We start from the raw sequence: 21,746 nt of genomic DNA, 5'->3' as shown, positions 1-21,746 counted from the left end.
TCCAGGGGTGTGGGTATCCTAGTTAGAGCTTCACTACCGTTTGAGGTGAACTCCACCATTGTTGATGATAGGGGGAGGTTTGTTGCGGTGGCGGGGAGGTGGGAAGGAAGAACTTTGGTTTTGGTTTCGGTCTATGTCCCTCCTGCCCTGCAGGCCTCCACGTTCACAGATCTGGGTAGGGCCTTGTTGGACCTCCCGGAGGGTATGTTAGTGGTGGGGGGCGATTTCAATGCTGTCGGCTCTGGGCTGCTGGATAGGTACCCGCCCAGGGATACCGGGGGGGCTCAGAAGTGGCTTCCAGACTTCCTAGACACACTCGGCCTGGTAGATTGCTGGAGGCTCCAGCACCCCACACAGAGCCAATACACCTTCCACTCCGGGGCGCATGGTAGCCTCTCTAGGATAGATTACCTGCTGACCCTGGCTGCGCATGCCTCATTGGTATCTGAGGCCAGGCATATGGCGCGGGGCATATCGGATCATTCGCCAGTGTGGGTCCGGCTGGATGTCGGGCGCGAGGGAGGGGGCAGGGTTGCTCCTATTAACCCCTGGTACTTTCGGGACCCCAAGATGCGCAGTGCGCTGTTGAAGACAGTTGATCACTTTTTTAAGGACAACCAGGGGTCTGTTGACTCGCCCGTGTCGTTGTGGGAAGCATTTAAGACTGTGCTGAGGGGAGAGGCCCTCTCCCTGGTAGTGGCGGCCAAGCGGCGGAGAGATGGCGAGGTTATGCAGGTTGAGGAGGAGATCGCGGCTTTAGAGGTGGCCCTGGAGGAGGGGGTTACAGAGGCCTCCCTGCATGAGCTGAGCCTGAAGCAAGCCGAATATAAGGACCTGGTGACTAATGCCGCCAAGACCCTCAGTAGGGAACAGCAGGGCCGCTTGTATGATGTTGGGGATAAGGCCGGGAAGCTCCTAGCTTGGCTGGATAAAAAAGAACAGGTTAATAGAGTAGTGCCGGAACTGACGAGAGAGGGGGGAGAGGTAGTTGTTGACCCTGAGGGGATAGTACAGTGTTTTTCGGATTATTTCAGTATGGTTTATGCCTCAGTTTCGGATAGGCCGACTGAGGATTCGATTGACCTCCTGCGGGACATTGCTCTGCCCTGCCTGTCTGACGTAGATAGGGACGACCTCGATGGAGACATAACGGTCGATGAGGTGGCGGGTGCCATCCGTGCGCTGAACTCGGGTAAGGCCTCAGGCCCTAATGGTTTGCCGATTGACTTGTATAAGCTGTTCCCGGATAGGGTTGCCCCTCACCTGCGCGCCATGTTTGTGGAGGCGCGGGGGGAGGGTCCCTTCCGTTGGACCAGAGACTGGCGACGATTGTTGTGATACACAAGGAGGGTAAACCCCGAGATAAGTGTTCCTCCTATCGGCCAATATCACTCCTTAATGCTGAGCCGAAAATTCTGGCTAAAATTCTGGCAGGCCGCTTGGTCAGGGTGCTCGGAGACTTGATCCATCCGGATCAATCCGGCTTTATCCCGCACCGTAACACTGCGTTGAACCTTCGGCGCCTCCATGGAGTGATTGCCAGGGCGGGCACGATTCGAGAACCAGCTATTGTGGCATCTCTCGATGCCACGATGGCTTTTGATACGGTGGAATGGGCATATCTGTGGGCAGTGCTTGCCAAGTTTGGTTTTGGCCCTGGTTTTTTGAGCTGGGTGAGGTTGCTGTATGAGGGTCCCCTTGCGAGTGTTGTGGTAAACGGGCGGGCGTCGACTCCGTTCCAGCTTGGGAGGGGAACTCGGCAGGGATGCCCCTTGTCGCCTTTGTTGTTCGCCCTTGCCCTCGAGCCGCTGGCGGCGTGGATACGCTGGCATCCGGATATACGTGGACTTTGGTGGTCGCCCGAGCACGAGGACCGTATATCGCTCTATGCCGATGACATCCTGTTATATCTCGCCTCGCCCAAGAACTCGCTTATAGTGGTTTGTGACGTTCTGACGTCCTTTGGCAGGAACTCGGGTCTCGTCATCAATTGGAGTAAATCGTATTTGTATGTTCTGAGCGGCGAGGTTCCGCCTGTCCCGCGAACGTGTTCGATCCAGATTGCCCAGCAGGGCTTTGTGTACCTGGGGATCTTTATCTCCACTGACTCCACTCTGCGGTATGAGAGAAACCTGCTCTCCCCACTGGCGCGCTTGCGGCGGGATGTTGTGGGCTGGCGGAAGCTGCCGCTCTCCCTCGTTGGGCGTGCCGCTTTGTTTAAAATGATGTCTCTCCCCCGGTTCCTCTATGCTTTGCAGAATAGCCTTGATTGGGTACCGGCCAGTTACTTTCGGGAGGTTGAAAGCCTCCAACGATCATTGTTGTGGGATGGTAGGCCGCGCATAGCGATTGCTAAGTTGACGCTTCCGTGGTACGACGGGGGTATTGCGCTTCCGGACATTCGACGCTATTATTGGGCCACCCAGTTGAGCGCGATTAATCATGGTCTCTATGGTCCGGCTCTAAGCCCCGGTTATGCCATGGACCGGTGGTTGCTGCGCGGCGGTAATTATCATAGAGCTCTGTACTCTCGGGCACTGGACTCGTCCCTCACGGGGCCTACAGGGGTGGCGGTGCGTGTGTGGAGGTTGGCGACTGACTCGTTGGGCTGGAAGGATAGGCTCACCCTAGCTACCCCGTTGTTTGAATCTGACAAATTGGGGAGGCTCTGGCATATGAAAGGTTTTGATAAATGGGACTTGATTGGAGTCTCCAGGGTTGGAGATTTGCTGATGAAGGGGAGGGTGAAGTCCTTTGAAGAGCTGCAGCAGGAGTATGAGTTGGGGAAATCCGAGTTCTTCCGCTATGTTCAAGTGCGTCATGCCCTGCGATCAGTTCTCGTAGACGGAGAGAAGGTGCCTGAGTCCTCTCCATTAGAGGATCGGATCCTCGACGGCCATATGCCGGAGAGTACGATTTCTCTTATATATAAGAAATTGATAAACGTTCGGGCGGACCTGCTGTTGGGGCTGAGGGACCAGTGGACTAGGGACGGGCTCGAACTGGATGATGAGGATTGGCAGTCTGCGGTCTCCTCTCCTAAGGAGGTCGCGATCCCATCACGACTGAGGCTGGTGCAGCTCAAAATACTCCACAGAACCTATGTCACGGGGCCTAGACTGGTTCGTATGGGATTCTCGGAGGAGGGTTTATGTAGGAGGGGATGCGGTATGGTGGGTACCTTTATGCATATCATTTGGGAATGTGGCGTTATCGGGGAATTCTGGAGGAGAGTCCATACGGTGATGGGGGAGGTGACAGGCATTGTTATGCAGCCGGAGGCACGGTGCTGTCTCCTGAATGTTTGGGGGCCTACCGATCACGATGTGGGACAGACCCAGTGGGTGACCCTGGGTAATATGGTGGCTAAGCGAGACATCGCGCGCCTGTGGGGCTCAGCGGGTCCCCCCACATTGACTGCGTGGAAAGAAAACATGGACTGGAGTATGCTGAGGGAAAAGACGGTATATTGTGCTAGAGGGCGCCCCCGGAAGTGGCATGCCATTTGGGGGAGGTGGAACCAGTATAGGGGTGGCATATGTCTTGCCCCTGATTTGGATCCCCCCGATGAACAGCTCTCTCCTTAACATTCTTTCCAGCATTTGTATATGTATCTGATTGATACTTGACTTTTTGGGCCTCTGCTTTTCCCCTCTTAACACAGAGTTGTGACTGTTAGACGACGGGGGTCTGCTCTCCCGTGAGGGGCAATCACCAGTGGTATTCAGTGTCATTCGCCTTGCTGGGGTTTTGTGTGAGTTTGTGTATATTTAAAATAGAACCTTTTTTGCTTCTCCTCTATGCACTGTGGACGTTTCCTTGTTTGCTTTCTCAAAGCTGCCGAACCTCCGGGATGTCGGCTAAATAGCTGTGTCCATGTTTTCAAGAATAAAGGTTTTTCAAAAAAAAAAAAAGAAGTCCTGCGTTACAGGACGAAACGCATTGGCTGTGGCTTAACCCAAGATGGCTGTGGCTGTGGCTTAACCCAAGATGCACCCATAGATGCACTTAACATTGTGCTAACAAGGCTCATGGTGCCACCATTTGAGCCACTACATTCCCGCCCACTCCAATACGTATCTTGGAAGGTAGCTTTTTTAATAGATACCGCTTCACTCAGACGTGTCGGTGAGCTTCAGGCACCTTAGAATAACTATTCTTCCAACTCCACAGAAGCAAAGTAGTGCTCAGAACAAACCCAGGATTCCTCCCCAAAGTAATCTCAGCTTTCCATATCAATTGAATTACCCATCTTCTTTCCGCAACCTGGAACAGTGGCAGAAAGAGCTCTTCAATCTCAAGATGTAAAAAGAGTTTTAATGAACTATATCGACAGAATCAAAACATTTAGAAAACAATTATTCATTAGTTTTTCACCACACCATACTGGAAACCCAATCTCAAAACTTTGGATTTCTAGATGGATAGTCAAATGCATTCAAATGTGTTATGCTAAAGCTAAAAGACATTTACCTGTTCCCCCTAGGGCTCACTCAACTCGCAAAATAGGGACCTCTAGGGCATTCCTAGGGAACATACTCATCGCTGACATTTAAAAAGCAGCAACATGGTTCACACAACACACTTTCACAAAGCATTACTTTGTGGATGTATTAGCACGTCAACAATCCAGTGTTGGACTTGCAGTGCTACGTACTCTTTCTCAAACAACTGCTACCCCCACAGGCTAGCCACCGCTTGGGAAAGGGACTGCTTTACAGTCTATGCTAGAATTATATACAAGTAATGCCTGGGGACAAATATCCAAAATCTACCGTAAGATGAAGAGATATTTCAATGATCCCTTCCTATGAGTTTTATTCTTTCGAAAAAATCTATATCTTATTCAAATCAGTCAAAAAGCAATTCAAACAAAAAGTTTTAGGAGCTAATTTTTTTAAAGCAAACTTTTTTTGTATTTATTTTGCAACTTTCAATATGTGTGTGCATGTGCATTCATCTATTCTTACATACAAACACTTGCGTAACATAAAATATATACAATATTTACACTTAAACATGTATCTTCTCTTCCCCATTGCCCTATTAGTCAATAAGGATTATCCCAATTTTTTTTTTAAGAGCAAGCATTCATTTTATGAGAGGATCACCCTTCTAAGGAGTACTGAGAGGTATATTACTCCAACCTCAACCTTTTTACAGTACTTTCCACTTATTTAACAATGCTTTAAATTCATACGGGTGTCTTTAATTTACAGATCGACGCGTTTCAGCCCCAATGGTATCGGGCCTCATCAGGACCAGGGCAGTTGAGCATAACTTTTCACTCGTGCTATTCATATAGAGAAAGTGAAGTGTAACCAGAAAAGTCTCTCTCAACACCATTCTCCTTAATGTGATACAAATCTAAAGTGTGACAACCCGGCACGGGAAACAACAAAACTATATATACCATTTCCTTACATGAAGGCGCTGAAAACAAAATAACACTATAATCAACTCTATTGCACCCAGGAAAAACCAATGTCTGATGTGGTTACGTCTGCTATAATGCCACATCCATTTACCTAGTATTTATGAAATGGAAAACCATCTCACTTATCAGTCATCGGCGGGACATTTAAATCACCGCGGCGTCTTGAAACTTTGAGCTTCTATGGAGCGTAATCTTTTCTACATCGAGACCAAAGCAACAACAAAGAAACCAAATATAAGTATCTCTTCTATGGTGCATAACGCCCTTATTTAAAGTGTGTTCCACAGCGATTCCTGCCTTCAGTATTTTCGGCAATTAAGCTGTGTCTTGATCCGACGCCAGTCCGTGTCCTATACACACGTTTGATCACGTGACGCGGAAGCGATGTTTATAAAGAAGAACCCTCGACACTAACAAGGTGACTAGCTTTTTTGAAGGAAATGAAAACAGACTACTGGTTTCTATGTAATACACCGGCTGGTTACGAGAACATTTTTCAAATGGAAACTAAATACTCAAAAACACTAAATAAAGACCTATTATTTAAAAAAAATCATAAACTATAAAATAAATAAATAAAATACAAGCCAAGTCCAAATTAGGTGACACCTTATAACCCACAATTGTGCCCCCACTCCTTACAATCTTCTCATATTTATTGCCTAACTGTTAATAGTTTACAACAATACATACATGAATATCCAGTTCGGGACTGTAAGAGGTTAGGGTATTGTATTTACATATCTCTTGAATCCCACCTACTGTAATTGTCTCTTGTCTTATTGTAATAGTGCCCAAATTTCATCTTTATCGTTGAGGCCATTTGTGGCTGTATGGTACTTTTCGATTAATCTGGCCTCCAATCTGTTTAGTTTAGTTTGAAGTTCCTCTCGTTCAACATTTCCAACCACACATAATACCGACCATTTTATGTCATTTTCAGAATGATTTTGGGTTTGAAAATGGTGTACTAAGGGAGCCCCCTGTATTTTACACTTTATCCTTGATTTATGTTGTAAAATGCATGGGCATTTTACACAATACAGTGTTCTTAGAGTTGAAGTTCGAAAAAACGTTTTGAATGTGTGTCTGGCCATTAATATCTAGTTGCTTAGAGTCTTCTGTTAGCCTACATGTTATACAATTTTGACATCAGAAGTGGCCAACTACAGGTGGTAGACTAAGTAGGCCCCTCAGGTCTCTTTTGGGGGATTCCGTGTGTCTAGCTGCTCCCACCAGTTGTTGCCGAATATTTTTTCCTTTTTTAAAGGCTAAGAGTGGTCTCGGAATTCCTAGAGTTTCAATTAATTTTCAATTATTTTGAATAATTTTCTTGACTCTATTTGCTTTCGGATCATATGTGAGTACGCAGGTCAAAGGAGTATTCTTATGTTGTTTAGGGACAAGTAATACTTCTCTGGGTGTATACCGTGCTCTTTTAAGTGCTGATTTCACCAATTTCTTGGGGTAGCCACGTGATGTCAATTTATTCTTACGTTTTTCAGCATTGGCAAAGTAATCTTCCATATTGGTACAATTCCTCCTAACGCGAAGGAATTGTCCATATGGCAGATTTTCACTTAGCGTACGTGGGTGACTACTGGCAAAGTGTAAAAGAGTATTCCGATCTGTAGGCTTGGTGTACAGACTAACTCCTAAATGGCCATTTTCGTGTTGAATGAATACATCAAGGAAATGTATCTTTTCACGGTCCCTAGATATGGTGAAATTAAACTCTGTAGTTCTTGAGTTTAGCCAATTATGAAAGTCAGTTAATTGAGATTCCTCTCCATCCCAAATCATAAATATGTCATCTATATAACGACATCAAAATCCCTCCTGCATCTTAAAGGGGTTGGTGTCGTTATATATCCATTTCTTTTCGAATTCTGCCATGACCAGATTTGCTATCTCTGGTGAGAAACTACACCCCATTGCTACTCCTTATACTTGTAGATACAAAGCCTCTTAGTTAAAAAAGTTGTTCTTGAGACACAGGGTCGCTAGTGATATTATAAAGTCTGTAGGGACTTGGTGGTGACGATCTCGTTGGTCCAATGCACCTCATTACCGCCAACGCCTCATCTTGAGGTATATTTGTATACAATGATTCGATATCGAAGGATACCAAAAATTGATTTTCCATATTGTTAGGTAAACCTTCCAAAAATCCATTGTGTCTGTTACGTAGGACCGAGTTTCTATTACCAAGGGAATTAAAAAGGTGTCTATGTATTTCGCTAGTGGCTCCAATATGGAGTGAATTATGACAGGTCTGGGTTGGCAAGGAGATATCCAGTGAGGGGGGCCCAGATGTCCTTTGGTCGAGATGCTGCTGGCAGCTCATCAGCGTATACGCCCAATTGATCCCGACAATATATTAAATCCTGAAGCCACTTCTTAACTGTTGGTACAGCCGTTGCCTCCCAGCATCTTGCCACTGCTCTCTTAGCAAATAAAGTTGCTTTAGCCACTAGCCTCCTGTTACAGGGCTTAAGTCTCTGCACCCACCCCAGAAGACACACCTCAGGTACACACCCAACAGGCTCTGCAATGACATCAGTCAACACCTGCGTGACACGCGTCCAGAAGTTTGAAATTCCAGGGCAATACCATGCTAGATGGATAAAATCTGCATCAGCCTGACTACAGCGTACACAGCATGCACTTTCACGTAAGCCAAATCTGCATAATTGAGCTGGTGTGTAATAAAGTTGGTGTAGGTATTTAAAATGGATGATGCGGAGATTGCAATTCGCCGTCAGGGGCCCCGTTAAACCACAGCAAGATCTCCAAGCCTCCAACGGCAGTGGAGAAGACAGGAGGTCATTCCACCTTGTATAAGAGGGAGATTCACTTATCTCTTGTTCGCGGAGAGATGCAGTGTATGATCTAGTAATGAGACCGCTCCGGCGTTCCCCTCCTAATACCGCCCGCAAGGCTAGCAATGTTCGTGATTCATCAGGGAATCTCGGGTAAACGTCCCTAATTGCCTGACACACCCTCACATATGTAAAGCCCAACATCATTCCAGTTTCCTGACTCGCCTGCAGATCCGCAAAGTTTCGGACTCGACCCTGTTTATATAAGTCGCCAAATTTAGTAATTCCCACTTTACTTAGTGTCCTCAAAGCTGCATGCTCCCTAGCGGCTGATATGCCAGGATGTGCAGCAAGCAGTAGATTTGGTGCGTACAAATAGTCTGACTGTGCCCTAGTCGCAAGCGCCCTCCATGCCCAGGCACTGCAGTGAACCGGGGTAATTTCAGAGCGTGGGCCACCGCCACCACCCATCAGTGTCGCCGCTATTAGAGGCATCGGTAACACAGAGTCTGCCTCGATCGCAATATGCGGTTGGAACTTCTGATGGAAAAACCAGAAGTGCTCGAACTGCGCCTGTGCACACAAATAATATAATTGCAATTCTGGGGCTTCAAAGCCTCCACGGTCAAATGGCTGAGTCAGTACATTCCAACTGCAGCGGGGCTTACCACCCCCCAGACAAATGTTAAGAGAGCCGACTGCAGTGTAGCGAACAGACCTTTATTCAGTCGAATAGGGATATTGACAAATAAATAAAGGAGCTTTGGCAAGAAAAACATTTTAATGATCACTATTTGGTCCGCTAAGGAAAGTGGGAGTTTGGCCCAACGGGTAGCCTGGTCTGTGATCTTATCAATAGCAGGGCCATAATTAACCGTTATCACTACCTCTGGATCCCTATGCAGCCAGATACCCAAATATTTTACTGGGTCTACGGACCATTTCAGGGGATAGTCTAAGTCGAATTCCATGGTACCTGCCGTTAACGGGAATACAGTAGATTTAGTCCAGTTTATGCCCAATCCCGAAAACCTCTCAAATTTGACATACTCCCGAAGAAGTGCAGGTAAGTAGGTGGCTGGCTCTCGGACATAGAGCAGCATATCATCAGCGTATAATGATACCACTAAAGGTCTCTGTCGGAACCGCAGCGCTGCCCGGCCATGCAGCTGCCTCAGCTTGCACGCCAAAGGTTCCAGTGCCAACGCAAATAACATAGGCGACAAGGGGCAGCCCTGTCTTGTGCCATACTTGATAAAGAGGGGATCGGAGATCCAGCCATTTACGCGAATCCGCGCCACCGGTGCTGTGTATAGGAGATTCTGAAAAGAACGGCGGTAGGCCCATATGCTTAAAAACAGTGAACATAAACTCCCACTTGAGGGAGTCAAAAGCCTTAGCCGCGTCTAAAAGTACGGCTACTGCTTGAAAATCCTGTTCAAAGTAATGTAGAGTTGAAAAAATCGTGCGGAGATTATGCATTGTGGAACGAGAGGGAACGAACCCCGACTGGTCAGGCAGGACCAGCTTGGGGACCAGTGGCTGAAGCCTGGTTGCAATCATTTTAGCCAGTATTTTGGCATCAATGTTTATAATGGAGAGGGGTCGGTAAGAGTCACAGACATTAGCTTCCTTATCTGGCTTCAGAAGCATAACAAGCAGAGCCTCCTTAAGGGAGGGAGGCAGGTCCCCCGAGTCATACGCTTCGGCTAATACCTCTAATAGGCGCGGAGCTAAGGTATCGGCATACGCCTTATAAAATTCACTAGGCAGTCCGTCTAGACTAGCTGCCTTGCAGGTCGGGAGAGACATTATAGCCTGCTTAACATCATCCACGTCAAACGGCTGCGTGAGGTATTCCCGGTAGCTGGGGGGAAGCCAACCCAATGCCACATCGTCCAAATAGGTGTGAATTTCGTCCTCCCCCGTTTGTTCCCTGTCCCTGTATAGGTCAGAATAGTAGTCTAACACTACTTTGCTAATGTCCGTGGTGCCGTAGCGCATCTCACCCTCCCCATCCAGCAGTTCAGTAATGTGGGTCTGACTGCGTGGGGCCGCCAATTTTTGTGCCAACGAACGGCTAGTACGCCCAGAGGTGGCACACGGTCTTTTCCGCATATGTTGATATCCTTGGCTCGATCTGTCCACAACCTCTGAGAAGACGCAATGTCAGTACTTTTGCGTATTGGAGTTTCCAATATGGCTCTCTCTCGGAGAAGCATTATGCCCGGAGGGGTGCTTGGTAGTCCTGTATGCCTTCCTGGTGCTACCTCTCGCGCCCTGAGTTCTGTAGAAGATAAAGAATGACTGGGCCCAAGTCAGACTAACAACCCTGGATTGGGCAAGGAGAGTGTGGCGCCCAGAACTCTTGGGCATGATCATCTGTCCTCTGATCAGGCTGCCGCTTCAGGTGGATTTTCCGTCACAGCAGCAGAGCAAGGTGCTGCACCTGGGCCTACGCTATCTTCATCTCCATGGTTGGAAACTGAACGATGGCAGTTGATTTAATTCGACCTTCCTCCCAAAGTAGTTGATGTCATTCTAGCAATCCAACATCCCTCCACAAAATCAGTATGCTCCTGCCATTGGGAAAAGTTTGTGATTTGGTGCGTTTCTTGGCAGATTGAGCCACTTCATACCAAACTATCTGAAGTTTCTCTTTGTGTTGCTTCTACCCCACCAAGAACTTGCTTTGGGCACAGTCAAAGGTTATTTGTCGTCTCTTTCTGCTTTTTTGCAGTTCCTGGATCAGCCCTCTTTATTCAAATCCCCTGTTGTGAAACGTTTTTTGAAAGGACTGCATCCCCAGTGGGACCTGAATCTGGTTCTCGCATCCCTAATGTGACCTCCCTTTGAACCACTGCACCGCTGTCCATGGGGAAACTTCTTACTCTAAAGAGAGTTATCCTCATCACCAGAACATCGACGAGGCATTTGAGCAAACTACAAGCCCTCTCCATCAACCATCCATATACAATATTCTTTCCAGACAAGCCGATGTTGAGGACATGAACGTGGTAACTAATTTTCATGTCGGGCAAAATATCACCTTCCCAGCATTCTTCGCTCCACCTCTTCCCTCTAAGAGGGAGGAGAGATTACATCGACTGGATCCCAAAAGAGGTATTCGCTTCTACATTGTTCGTACTAAGGAACATATTGTGGCCGATCAGCTCTTTGTTGGATTTGCTAGAGTAAAGAAGGGCAGAGCAGTGCAGAAAAGGTCAATTTTTCGCTGGATCATTCTCTGCATCAAAATCTGCTATGCACTGGCTAAGAAGCAGCCCCGGATGGCATGCTGGCTCATTCCATCAGAGCTACAGCTGGCACATGGGGTTCCTCTTCTGGAAATTTGCCTGGCTGCTATGTGGGTGTAACGCCACATATTCACAAGCATTTCTTTCGGGCCAGCCAGATCCAATGAGAGGGACAATTTGCATGCTTGGTCCTGCAGGACGTTTTTGTTTGAACCAGTTCACAGACTCGCCACCTGAGAGGTGCTTTGGTATCTATTCAAAAGGTGAGGAATCTGCAGGTAGAAGTATCCATCAGAAGAACAAGTTACTTACCTTCCGTAATGCTCTTTCTTGGGGATACTATATCTAATCGCAGATTTCTCACCGACCCTCCTGCCTTTACATTCTGTAAATAGGACTCTCTTCCATCTAAAAAGGGCCCAAGTCTAGAGATCTGCACACCGGTTAGAACCAGAACCAATCTGTTGTTGGGCTCTGCATCTGGTGGCAGGGACAGCTTAGAAATTAACTGACGTCAGCGTGCTTGTGTGGCGCTTATATGTGGCTTCATACTTCCTTTCCGGAGCAGAACGAAGTTGCTGCGGATCTGTGTGACGCCCACGACCAAACTGCTGGAATATTTCCAGATCTATTCTGATGCCTTGGGAACATTCACAATGTGAGGAATCTGCGGTTAAATAGAGCATCCACCAGAAAGGGCGTTACTGTAGGTAAGTAATTTGTACATCATGAATTTTGGTAAATAAAGGGCTTAACATGTTTACAAAATAAAGTTTTTCAAAGTTAAGTATTTCAAATATACTTTTTCTGTTGTTGTTTTGTTCCATTACGACCGCATATAACTTAAAAAGAATACAAACTCCAAGGATTTAAATGTCCTTCTTTACTTTCATTCTTTTCAAGCCTTCCTTCTTTCTTACCTTCTTTCTCTTGTCTACCTTCCATCCCTTCCTCACCTTATACACCTTCCCGTTCTCACTTTTACTTCTCCCCACAAATTCATTAGTCCCTGATATCATACTGGCTAAGCGTTGCTCTTTTAATTTTTTTTACTTTGGGGGTTTTGGGCCTTACAGCACAGACTTCTTATTCTCTTGCAAAGAGGAAAGTTGGGGTTGTCTGAATATATTAACGAAGGTTATATATTAGCAATACTAAGGAGTAATTGTTATATTTATTGGGAGATGTTCCAACTTCTGTCAGTGTGTTTATTCAACTGGTATCCTAATTGAAATCTGTTCATATACATATATGTAAATATTGAGGTGCGGTTTATTATTACAGTGGATTTGAAAAACTTATCAGTAACCAACATGTTCTGTTTTCTTCTTTTGATAGTGAAATCCCGAACGGCTCAAATAGCCAAAGTAAAGTGGGTGATAAGTATAGTGTTCTACATTTTTCAGGTAGGTGAATGCTGCCTTATAAAAAAATACTAGACTATTCGTCTTTCTCAATTCGGAGATCCCTATTAGTTATTGAATCCAATTTTACAAGTGCTATAGAAATAAACTTATATATATTTTCGCTGGGGGGGAAAAAACAAATGTTGAAGGGGATTAAGGGTTACCAAAAGTGTTGCTAATAGTTATGGAAAACCTAAGTGGGCAGTAAATTAACCAAGATATGGTACTTACTCGTCCTCATCTACAAAATCACCATAGTCACTTTCCCTTAATTCACAAAGGCTGACTATCCTCCGCCATAGGGATTGTATTGTGAAAGAAATTCAGCGGGTGAGTTCTACTCTGTGTTCAGAGTTTCTGCCAAACTCTGATTGATGCCCTAAGGCCATTTTGTAAGTGTGAGATATTTGACTACATACAATTTGTCGTGAAGCGATTATGATGTGATTTTTTTTTTACAAAGGTTTCCGTTAAGGAACATGAAAGGTGTAGCATATAAGTGAAAATTGAAAGTCAATATCACTTTTAAAGTCTTGATTTTTAGGTAGGTGCTTTGGATTGCTTATGTGCTGCTTTTGGAGGATACTTCTACCTGCAGTTTACACACCTCCTGAAGCCCCTTCAGGTGCAGATTGGGTCTGCAAAAGTTGAGGTGGCTGTCCTGTATTGACAGTATGTGCCATGACTCTCACTCAAGTCTGCCATCTCCTCAAATGTGTTTTCACAGAGTAGTATATGGTGCCACCCAGTCAGTTTTGTTTTTCCGGGCTCTTCAGTGTAGTTCCAGAGTTGCTCTTGATTTCAAAATGCTTCAAATACCCTACTGTTTTTCAGTGCTTTGGGATGATGCCAACAAAGATGTCAGTTTGACATCTGTCCGTGGGGTTTGAACTCTAGTTCGCACTGTTGCTGCCACAATGGCTTTGCTTTATTGTCTGATGAGGGCCAGGTGGGAACTTGTTGCTCTTCTGGAGTGTTTATGGTTCTTCAGATTTCGATGATACAGCCTCTCCTGAGGAAGTCTTCTCGATCAAAGTTTAGGACTTACTCTGTAGTGGACTTGGGTTCATCTCCACATTGATCCAGATGGTGGACAGGGCTTCTGGTTGGCAAATCCTTCCCCAACTTCGACCTCTACTTCATCTTCTGAACAATGTCTTACTTTGAAGAACTGGAGTCAGGTGCCTGTACCCTACTCTGTTCCAGCTCCACAGCCGGCATAGCGCGCTGTGCTCCTTGCTTTCCTGGCCCCTGGTGCTGACCCAGCTGAGGTGGCAGTTTTCCTCCAGGCTTTGCTGACTACGTCTCACTCTCCTCTGACTTGCTCTATTATGCCTCCGACACTTCTAACATTCTTCTTCCAATGGTCTTTTCCCTAGAGATGGTTGACTCCAATAATCCTGATGCCGTTTTGGCTTTGACAGACATTATTTTATCACTAAAAGGGTGTCTGTATATTTCACTGTTTACTTCATTTTTGGTAATTGTGGGGCAGTCCTATCGTGAGCTTTCCACAAGTATTACTCAGGCCAAGGTCAATGGCTTTCAAATCCATAAGGTTAATAGCAAAACAGACTCACTTGCTCCTATCAAGACTCTGAAGAGGTTCCTTCTTTAGGTTTTCATAATCTCAATGACTTCACTACTTTTGGTAAAGATATTTCTGTTTGCCCTTGGGCAGTCCCTTTAGTGGCCATCATGTCGCTAAAGACATTTAAGGGGAAGGCGGCTGAATCAGGCAGGAGCCCCATGTTATAGAGGCTTTTTTGAGTGGGTTTATTATACAGGGCATTCTTTCCACAGTGGCATTCAATGCAGCCAATCTGGGACATTGAGGGTAAAATCCCAATTGGTGAGGACAGCTCTGAGATTTCTTGAACTATTAGCCTCGAGCATCCTTCACCATCCGAATGCAAGACGCCATAGGTGGGCCCTGAAGGGAAAGCTCAGGTTTCATTGGGCCCAGCATCAGGGCTACCTCTGACTAAATCCACATCCCAGAGATGTTGGGTCAGGTTCTTCTGTGGTGGCTGACAAGTGCCATCATGACCTGCGGCAGGCCTCTCTTTCTTCCCCTCACAGACTTTATCAATTTTCATGATTAGGATACAAATGCATCGCTACTGGATTGGAGAGGTCACCTGGAGGAGGTGAAAATCAGAGGCCTCTAGTCTTTGATGAAGAGTCCGATCCTATCAATCTTTTGGAGTTTCAGGTGATCCGTCTGGCCATGGAAGCCTTCCAGTCATCCATCAACAGGGTACTGGTGCAGGTCCTCATGGACAACAGGTACAATGATGATGAGCAGGGCTGAGTGGGGTCCTGGATCCTATGCCAGTAGGCCTCATGTCTCTGAAAGTGGCTGCAGCACAACTTTAAGCCCAAACACTCAATTACATGATTGTACGATTTGTGAATAATTGTTTTCAGTTTTCTAAGAAATAATATAAGTATTCTGTAATGAACTTGGAGTGAATAAAATGATGAATTAAGGAAGGCAATAGTTTTAGTGAATACATATTATCACGTAACTGAGTATTTGGGCTTAGAGTTGTGTTTTAGTTTCTATGAGAAGTGGGCATGCTTTTTTCCTATACATCTTACTTACTGTTGTTGTTTCTTTGAGTATGGCTGTAGCTCGATCTTCAGATTATCTTTCTTTTACCGGCTCTCTGAATGCCAGAGCGTCTAGGCTGAGCAGCCAGACATTGGCTGGTGGACTATGAGTGGCATCTTCACCTCTACGTCACAAGGGGCATGTTGTGATTAGATCGGTTCGCCATCAGCGGGAACGTGCAATGCCAAAGTACTGCACACTTGAGTTTCCTCAATGATAGTCACTGAGAGACTCTTTCCGACAGCGAGCTGACCCTGGTCTCCTGTGTGCATTCCTACTACTGTCTCTCCTGCTTCAAGTTCTTAGGGAAGTCAGAACAGACCAGATCCAAGTCTTCTTAATAGCCCTGGACTGGGCCAGAATAGTATGATACACTGAGCACCTAAGCATGAGCATTTACCCTCCGATCACATTTCCACTTTTAAAAAATATTACGTTGATGAATTAGAATCTGTTTTAAAACTTTTTACAGCATGAGGGACCTTTTCTTTTTATTGTGAACTCGTACTGGACTGTTCAGGATTGAAAAGTAGAACTATATTTTCACTGTGGAGAACGATTGAGGGGTTGGGAAAGAGTAGGCTCTGGGGCAAGGTTGACTATAAAAATGTTGCACCTTTTGCATTTGGCCCCTGCTTTTTTTAACTATACTCACCTTAGGGAAATGCAAATTTCCGGGTGTTGTGCCATTTTAAAAGTGGAGTTTAGTGCTCTAGGCTCTGCACAACCCCTGGTTGGCCAGCAGAAAAGCTATTCAATGAAAGGGCCAGCATGTCCACGCAGTGGGTGTCCCGCTGGTGCACAGAGGGTGCGGTGCGCCAAAGTCAATGCCGTCTGTACTCGTCCGGGCACAACGGCCAACCACTATGTCCAAATTTAGACATATACAGTGACCAAATTGCAAGGATTAAAAAAGGTTGTAGTTCAGATTACATCCCAATTGGCATCTGAGTTAAAGACTCTCAAGCTGTTTAGATCGCCCACATATTTACCGAAAGATAAAGGACACAAACCGTTTGGAAATACATTCTGCTGTCTATTAGGTAATTAGTAAACATTTGGTACAGGAAAATAAAGTGGCATATTTAAACACCTTAGGAAGCTGGCTATCTATATAGTGCACTAAAAAGAAGTACACTGTGTAGAGGGCCCAGTCGGTCCCCAGTTTATTTACAGAGGCTAAAGTAGATCATACGAACGCTCTTCTTTTGTGGTAGTGAGGGCGAGCAGTTAGGCTTATCAGAAGGTAGTGCTAAGCATTTGTTGTACTCACAGAGGCAATAAATGAGACACACTCTCAAAGAATAAATCAGAGACCAAATTTAGAAAAATAACTCTTCTTTTTATATATTTTGTAAAACCGAGAACTTCACTCAAAAAGTAAGTACTTTTTGCTTATCAAATGTTACAGGTAAGTAAATCTTCAAACCTGTGCGCTTTTCGCACAATGCAATCCTATGGAAGGAAAAGTCATACATGCATAACGGTAACCACAGTCTGTTTCAGGGGTTCACCTTCTGGGTTTCCAGTTGTAGTGGGCCAAGGTCCAAAGTTCTACCAACAGTTCTTTGGGAACTACCAGTTTTTTCCGGGAGCAGGCTGCTGGTGAGGTTGTAGCTGGGCACGCTACAGACAAGGGGGCCACCTGAAAACAGGCTGCACAGGGAGACTTGGGGACAAGTCTGAGAGTTCCCAGACAGGGGCTTGGGTCGCAAGGTGCCTTGGAGTAAAGGGGCACAACCGGTTTGTCGGTGGTCGGGTGGCTCGGGTGCAGAGTGATTAGGTCAGTTGAGCTGGATGTGCAAAGGTGCTCATCACCGTTAGACTTCTATTTCTCCTGTAGGATAACATTACTGCGTTCGTGGCTCATACCTCAAAAGCCGTAATTTGAGCATTTTACTATTTTACTGTAAAAATCCTGTCACCAAAAGTACTTACCTGATTCTGATGATCTTGGTGTCTAAAAAATATATAAATATTTGTATTATTTTTCTAATTTTGTCTTGGATTTCTTTTTGAGTGTGTGTCTCAATTATTGACTCTGTGTGTACAACGAATACTTAACACACCTCTCGGATAAGCCTATGCACACACTACCACAAATAGAGCATTTGGGATTATTAAAATAAGCCCCTGTAAACCAATAAGAATTGTCTGGACTTTTTGCATGGTATACCCATACATTGGTACAATACATAAAAGCCAGCTTCCTACATGTAGTCCATGGACCCTTTAATGATTAGCACATTTCATTGGGCCAAGGAAAATGTTTTCCTTTGTCCATTCAACTCTGTTTATTTTCAATTTTTCTTTGACAGACTTAACTGTCACATTATTTGGTCCTGGATCAGGAGCTCAATTTGCTGTAGCTCCTCCTGGAATTTCCCTATGGAATTCAACATAGATTCCATCTCTTTTGGGACCCCCCCCTATACCTGTTGTCGCTTTTGGCAGACCTTCATGAATTGCTTCAGGGTCAATGTGGTTGAGGCTTTTGTAATTTTATCAAATGGTGCCAAAGGTATTGAAGTTTGAAATAAATGAATGCCATTCAAATGGGAGGAGTTGTGACATAGCTATGCAGACTTGCTCTCACACAGTGTCTGTGATGATGACTTAGCATTGGAAAGGCCTTTTTAGGTGTGAAGTATAATGGGGGTTACAACATTCATGGCAAACATATCATATTGTTTATTATACTCTAACAGACTTTGATTCAGTCTTCTTCAGCCTTTCACTTCTTTACCTTCGCAACATTAAGCCACTAGTTGTGATATTGTCAACTTCATCTTGGTTCAGTTCACAGGAGTGTTTTAGTCTCGCTTTCTTTCTGTTAGCCATTTCGGTGTATCTTCCATCATTTTGACAAAGCATGAGAGACTATTTTACAACTGAAAAGTACACTGTTGTTGGTCATTAAACTTTTCATCTCTTCCTTGACTTGTATACACAGTCATCTTATTTTTTAAGTCTCAAGTAAACTGCACACATTTAAACTAGGGGTTGGTTTAGTCTCGTGCTCATGATTGGATGACTTTGTTTTCCAACCAGGTGTTTGCTTTTCTTGGGTGTCTTTCCTCTCTTTGTCCTGCCCAGGGGCTATTCGTTCTAACAGTGTTCTGATTGAATGAGTCACATCCTTTCACTGCTGACTGGATAGGCCTCTTTTTAGGGTCTGGCAAGACCCTGATTTCACCACTATACACAACACATAATTCACAGACTAGCAAACAAAACACAACATATACCTACATATTGCTCAATATCACTTTTATGCTTCCCCACAAGTGTCATTGGTCCTAAGTGGCTCTGTCACAGCTATTCATTGATGTAAAGGTGTTTACTTGGTGAGTGCACTGCTTTTCCTTGAGGTTCTCGGCTTGGGTTATATGAAATGATTTTGCTTTTTAAAGGCAGAGCACACATTAACTTTTTTTTTTGTAAACAAATGTTATTGCCTTTTACATGTCATACAGCATGACCCTTTTCAGGGTGCCAATGTGCAATAAAAATTAGAACACAGCCGAGCAATTGCATCTGTTGTTACCCTTACTTGGTCCCATTCGCAAATGTTTGGCTATAACGGTCACACTGCTATCTAATATCAGTAGAACATATATACAAGAAAATTTCCCCCTCCCCTCTCCCCCAACAAGAAACTAAGCCTCCGCCCCCCCCTCCCTCCCCGCACTGCTGTCTCCCCTCGACTGTTATTGAGCTCAGTTAGTAGACTCTCTTGCGCTCGAGGTGTGGGTAATGGTACTGTGCCGGGACCTTCCATCGCAACCTCCTTCCTCTCCTGCGTGTGTCGATGCCGTGGAGCGCTCCCAGCCCTCTGACTCTACTGAGTTGTTCCGTCCTAATCTTGTCCCTGGGGGTTCTCTACTTGCAGGGGTCTCTCTGGGGTGGAAGCCTCCGATTCCCCGCCATCTCTTGCTAAGTCCGCATCAGCCCCTCCCATGCCTGGGCTCGTTCCGGCTTGCCCACTCCACGCTGTGCATTCCTAAGCAAGACCCTGCCCTCACATCCCGCCCATTTCACCAGCTCTCGTTTCCATCTGTGCACGTTGGGGCCCTCCGGTTTCTTCCAGCTACTGGTTATTTCTCGTTTTGCCAGGATAAATGCCAGGTCCTGGAACCTAGCTGTGTTTTTGGTTTTGGCAGTGTGTGGAAACAAATGGAGCAGTACGTGGGCAGATGTGCAGGGGACCACCCTCTCCGTCACCCTCGCTGTCACCTGTGTCACTTCCTGCCAGTATTGCGTTAAAGAGGCACAGCTCCACACCATATGCATAAACGTAGCCCCCTGCACATGACACCTCGGGCATTGAGCGTCCGCACCATCAAAGAAGCTGTTAATACGTTTTGGAGTTAGATAAGCTTAATGGAGTATATAGAAACTTATCAGGCTAAACCGGGCGTTTCGAGATACTTTGGCAGTTCTTTCTAAAATATTGTCCCAGTCCTTGTCGTCTAGTGGTCTGTCAATGTCGTCACCCCATTTGTGTCTTAGTCTGTCCAGCGGCTGTATGGAGTCTCGCCCTATGGCTCTATAAAGGCACGCCACAGCCTTGATGGTTCCACCCGCCAAGCTTATGTTTTCGCATGTGGTGTGTCGAGGCGGTTCCGTCGTTCCCGCTCCCCAATGTCGTCTCATCGCTCCCGTGACCGCCCCGTATAGTAGGAAATGCCCCTGTGTTATGTCCCAGTCAGCGCTGAAGTCCTCAAAGGAGAGAAGCTCCCCGTCCCGGAAAAGATCCCCAACCTTCATCACTCCTGCTTCACTCCTGCTTCAACCCAATCATCCAGTCCCCGCTACTGTCCTCCATGGGGAAGGGCTTCCAACAGCAGCAGCACCATCTCTGGAGAATACGGATGCCTTGTTCTGGTTTTCTGCAGGCATCTGCCCCAGCAAAGATTTATCACTCTATGTTCATTGCTGCAGATCTGTTGAGGCCTGACCATCCTTAGCAGGGTTCGGAACACAGCAGTCCTGTCCAGAGCAAAAGGTGGTACTCCCCTGTCCAGTTCCCTGCTTCCCGCAACCCACTGTGTGAACCTCTGCAGTTGTCCTGCTAAGTAGAAGGCCTCCATGTCAGGCACTGCCATGCCTCCCCCCAGTCTAGAGCACACATTTACTTGACCCCTCTTGCAACGTTGGCAGAGTCTCTTGGTGCTAAGGTCATCTCATATGCAGATGACACACAGCTGTTGTTTTCATGTGACAAAGATATGGACTTAGATGAGAAGGAGATCGCCAACTGTCTCACCGGTGTCATTGGCTGGAGTTGCATCACCTTAGATGCAACCCGGATAAAACGAAGATTGTGACCTTTGGAGCTGTCCAGCACAACTTTGTGGTTGACTGCTGACCGAGCAATTGGTCGCATCCGGGATCCTCGAAAAATTGTGTCAAGAACCTAGGAATTAAAATTGACAGCTCACTATCCTTCCTCCCGCAGATCCAAGCCTCGACGGGGTCATGTTTTGGCATGCTCCGCATGCTGAAAAAATTCCTACCTCTAATCTCTGAGGCAGCGGGTAGATAAGTGGTACAGGCTCCAATTACATCTAGATTGGACTACGGAAATGCTCTGTACATGGGTCTCCTTGACTACCTCTTCAACAGACTCCAGATGGTACAGAATGCTGCAGCTAGACTTCTGCTTTCTCTCCCCTCAAGATCCCACATGACCCTCTATTGGCTTCCTGTGAAACAAAGGGTGACGTTTGAAGCCATGGTCCTTATGCATAAATCCTTGGACGGGACCACATTATCTCAAGGAGAGAATTAGTCCATATATTCCTGCCCGTACTCTTCGCTCTTATTTGACTCATATGGCATGGGTCCCTTGAATTAACCGTCTCCGGATGGGTGGGAGATCCTTTGCATATCTGGGTCCTCGCGCCTGGAATAGTCTTCCTCCGTACCTGAGGCTGATAGACAGTCTTAAACTGTTCAATAAGAAACTCAAAACCTATCTTTTTAACGATTAGTCCCCTTTTTGTATCTGTCCTCCCTCTGCCAGCGCCGGGACACTCTGCTGAGTAGCAGCACGCTTTATAAATGGTTTTAACATAACATAACATAACATAACATAACATAACATAGCACTACTTGCTTTGCAGAGCAGCTTTATAATTTATGGCAAGTGGTAGTAGATTGTGCAAGCGTTGTTTCATATTATGTTATCAATGAAAATTCTCC

General features: G+C 45.8%; 1 protein-coding gene across 1 annotated transcript in view; it reads left to right on the top strand.

Annotated features, from left to right (window-relative positions):
- Positions 1 to 21,746, top strand: part of GET1 (guided entry of tail-anchored proteins factor 1) — a 362,252-nt gene that overhangs the window by 104,415 nt on the left and 236,091 nt on the right. The window contains exon 3 of the mRNA XM_085621247.1: positions 12,855 to 12,922. Within this exon, the coding sequence (XP_085477373.1) occupies positions 12,855 to 12,922 (68 nt within the window). The remainder of the gene's footprint in view (positions 1 to 12,854; positions 12,923 to 21,746) is intronic.

The sequence above is a fragment of the Triturus cristatus genome, chromosome 8, assembly GCF_964204655.1.
Source record: "Triturus cristatus chromosome 8, aTriCri1.1, whole genome shotgun sequence".
Taxonomy (NCBI): Eukaryota; Metazoa; Chordata; class Amphibia; order Caudata; family Salamandridae; genus Triturus; species Triturus cristatus.
Note: the sequence above shows the minus strand (reverse complement) of the source record. Positions and strands in the feature narration are given on the sequence as shown.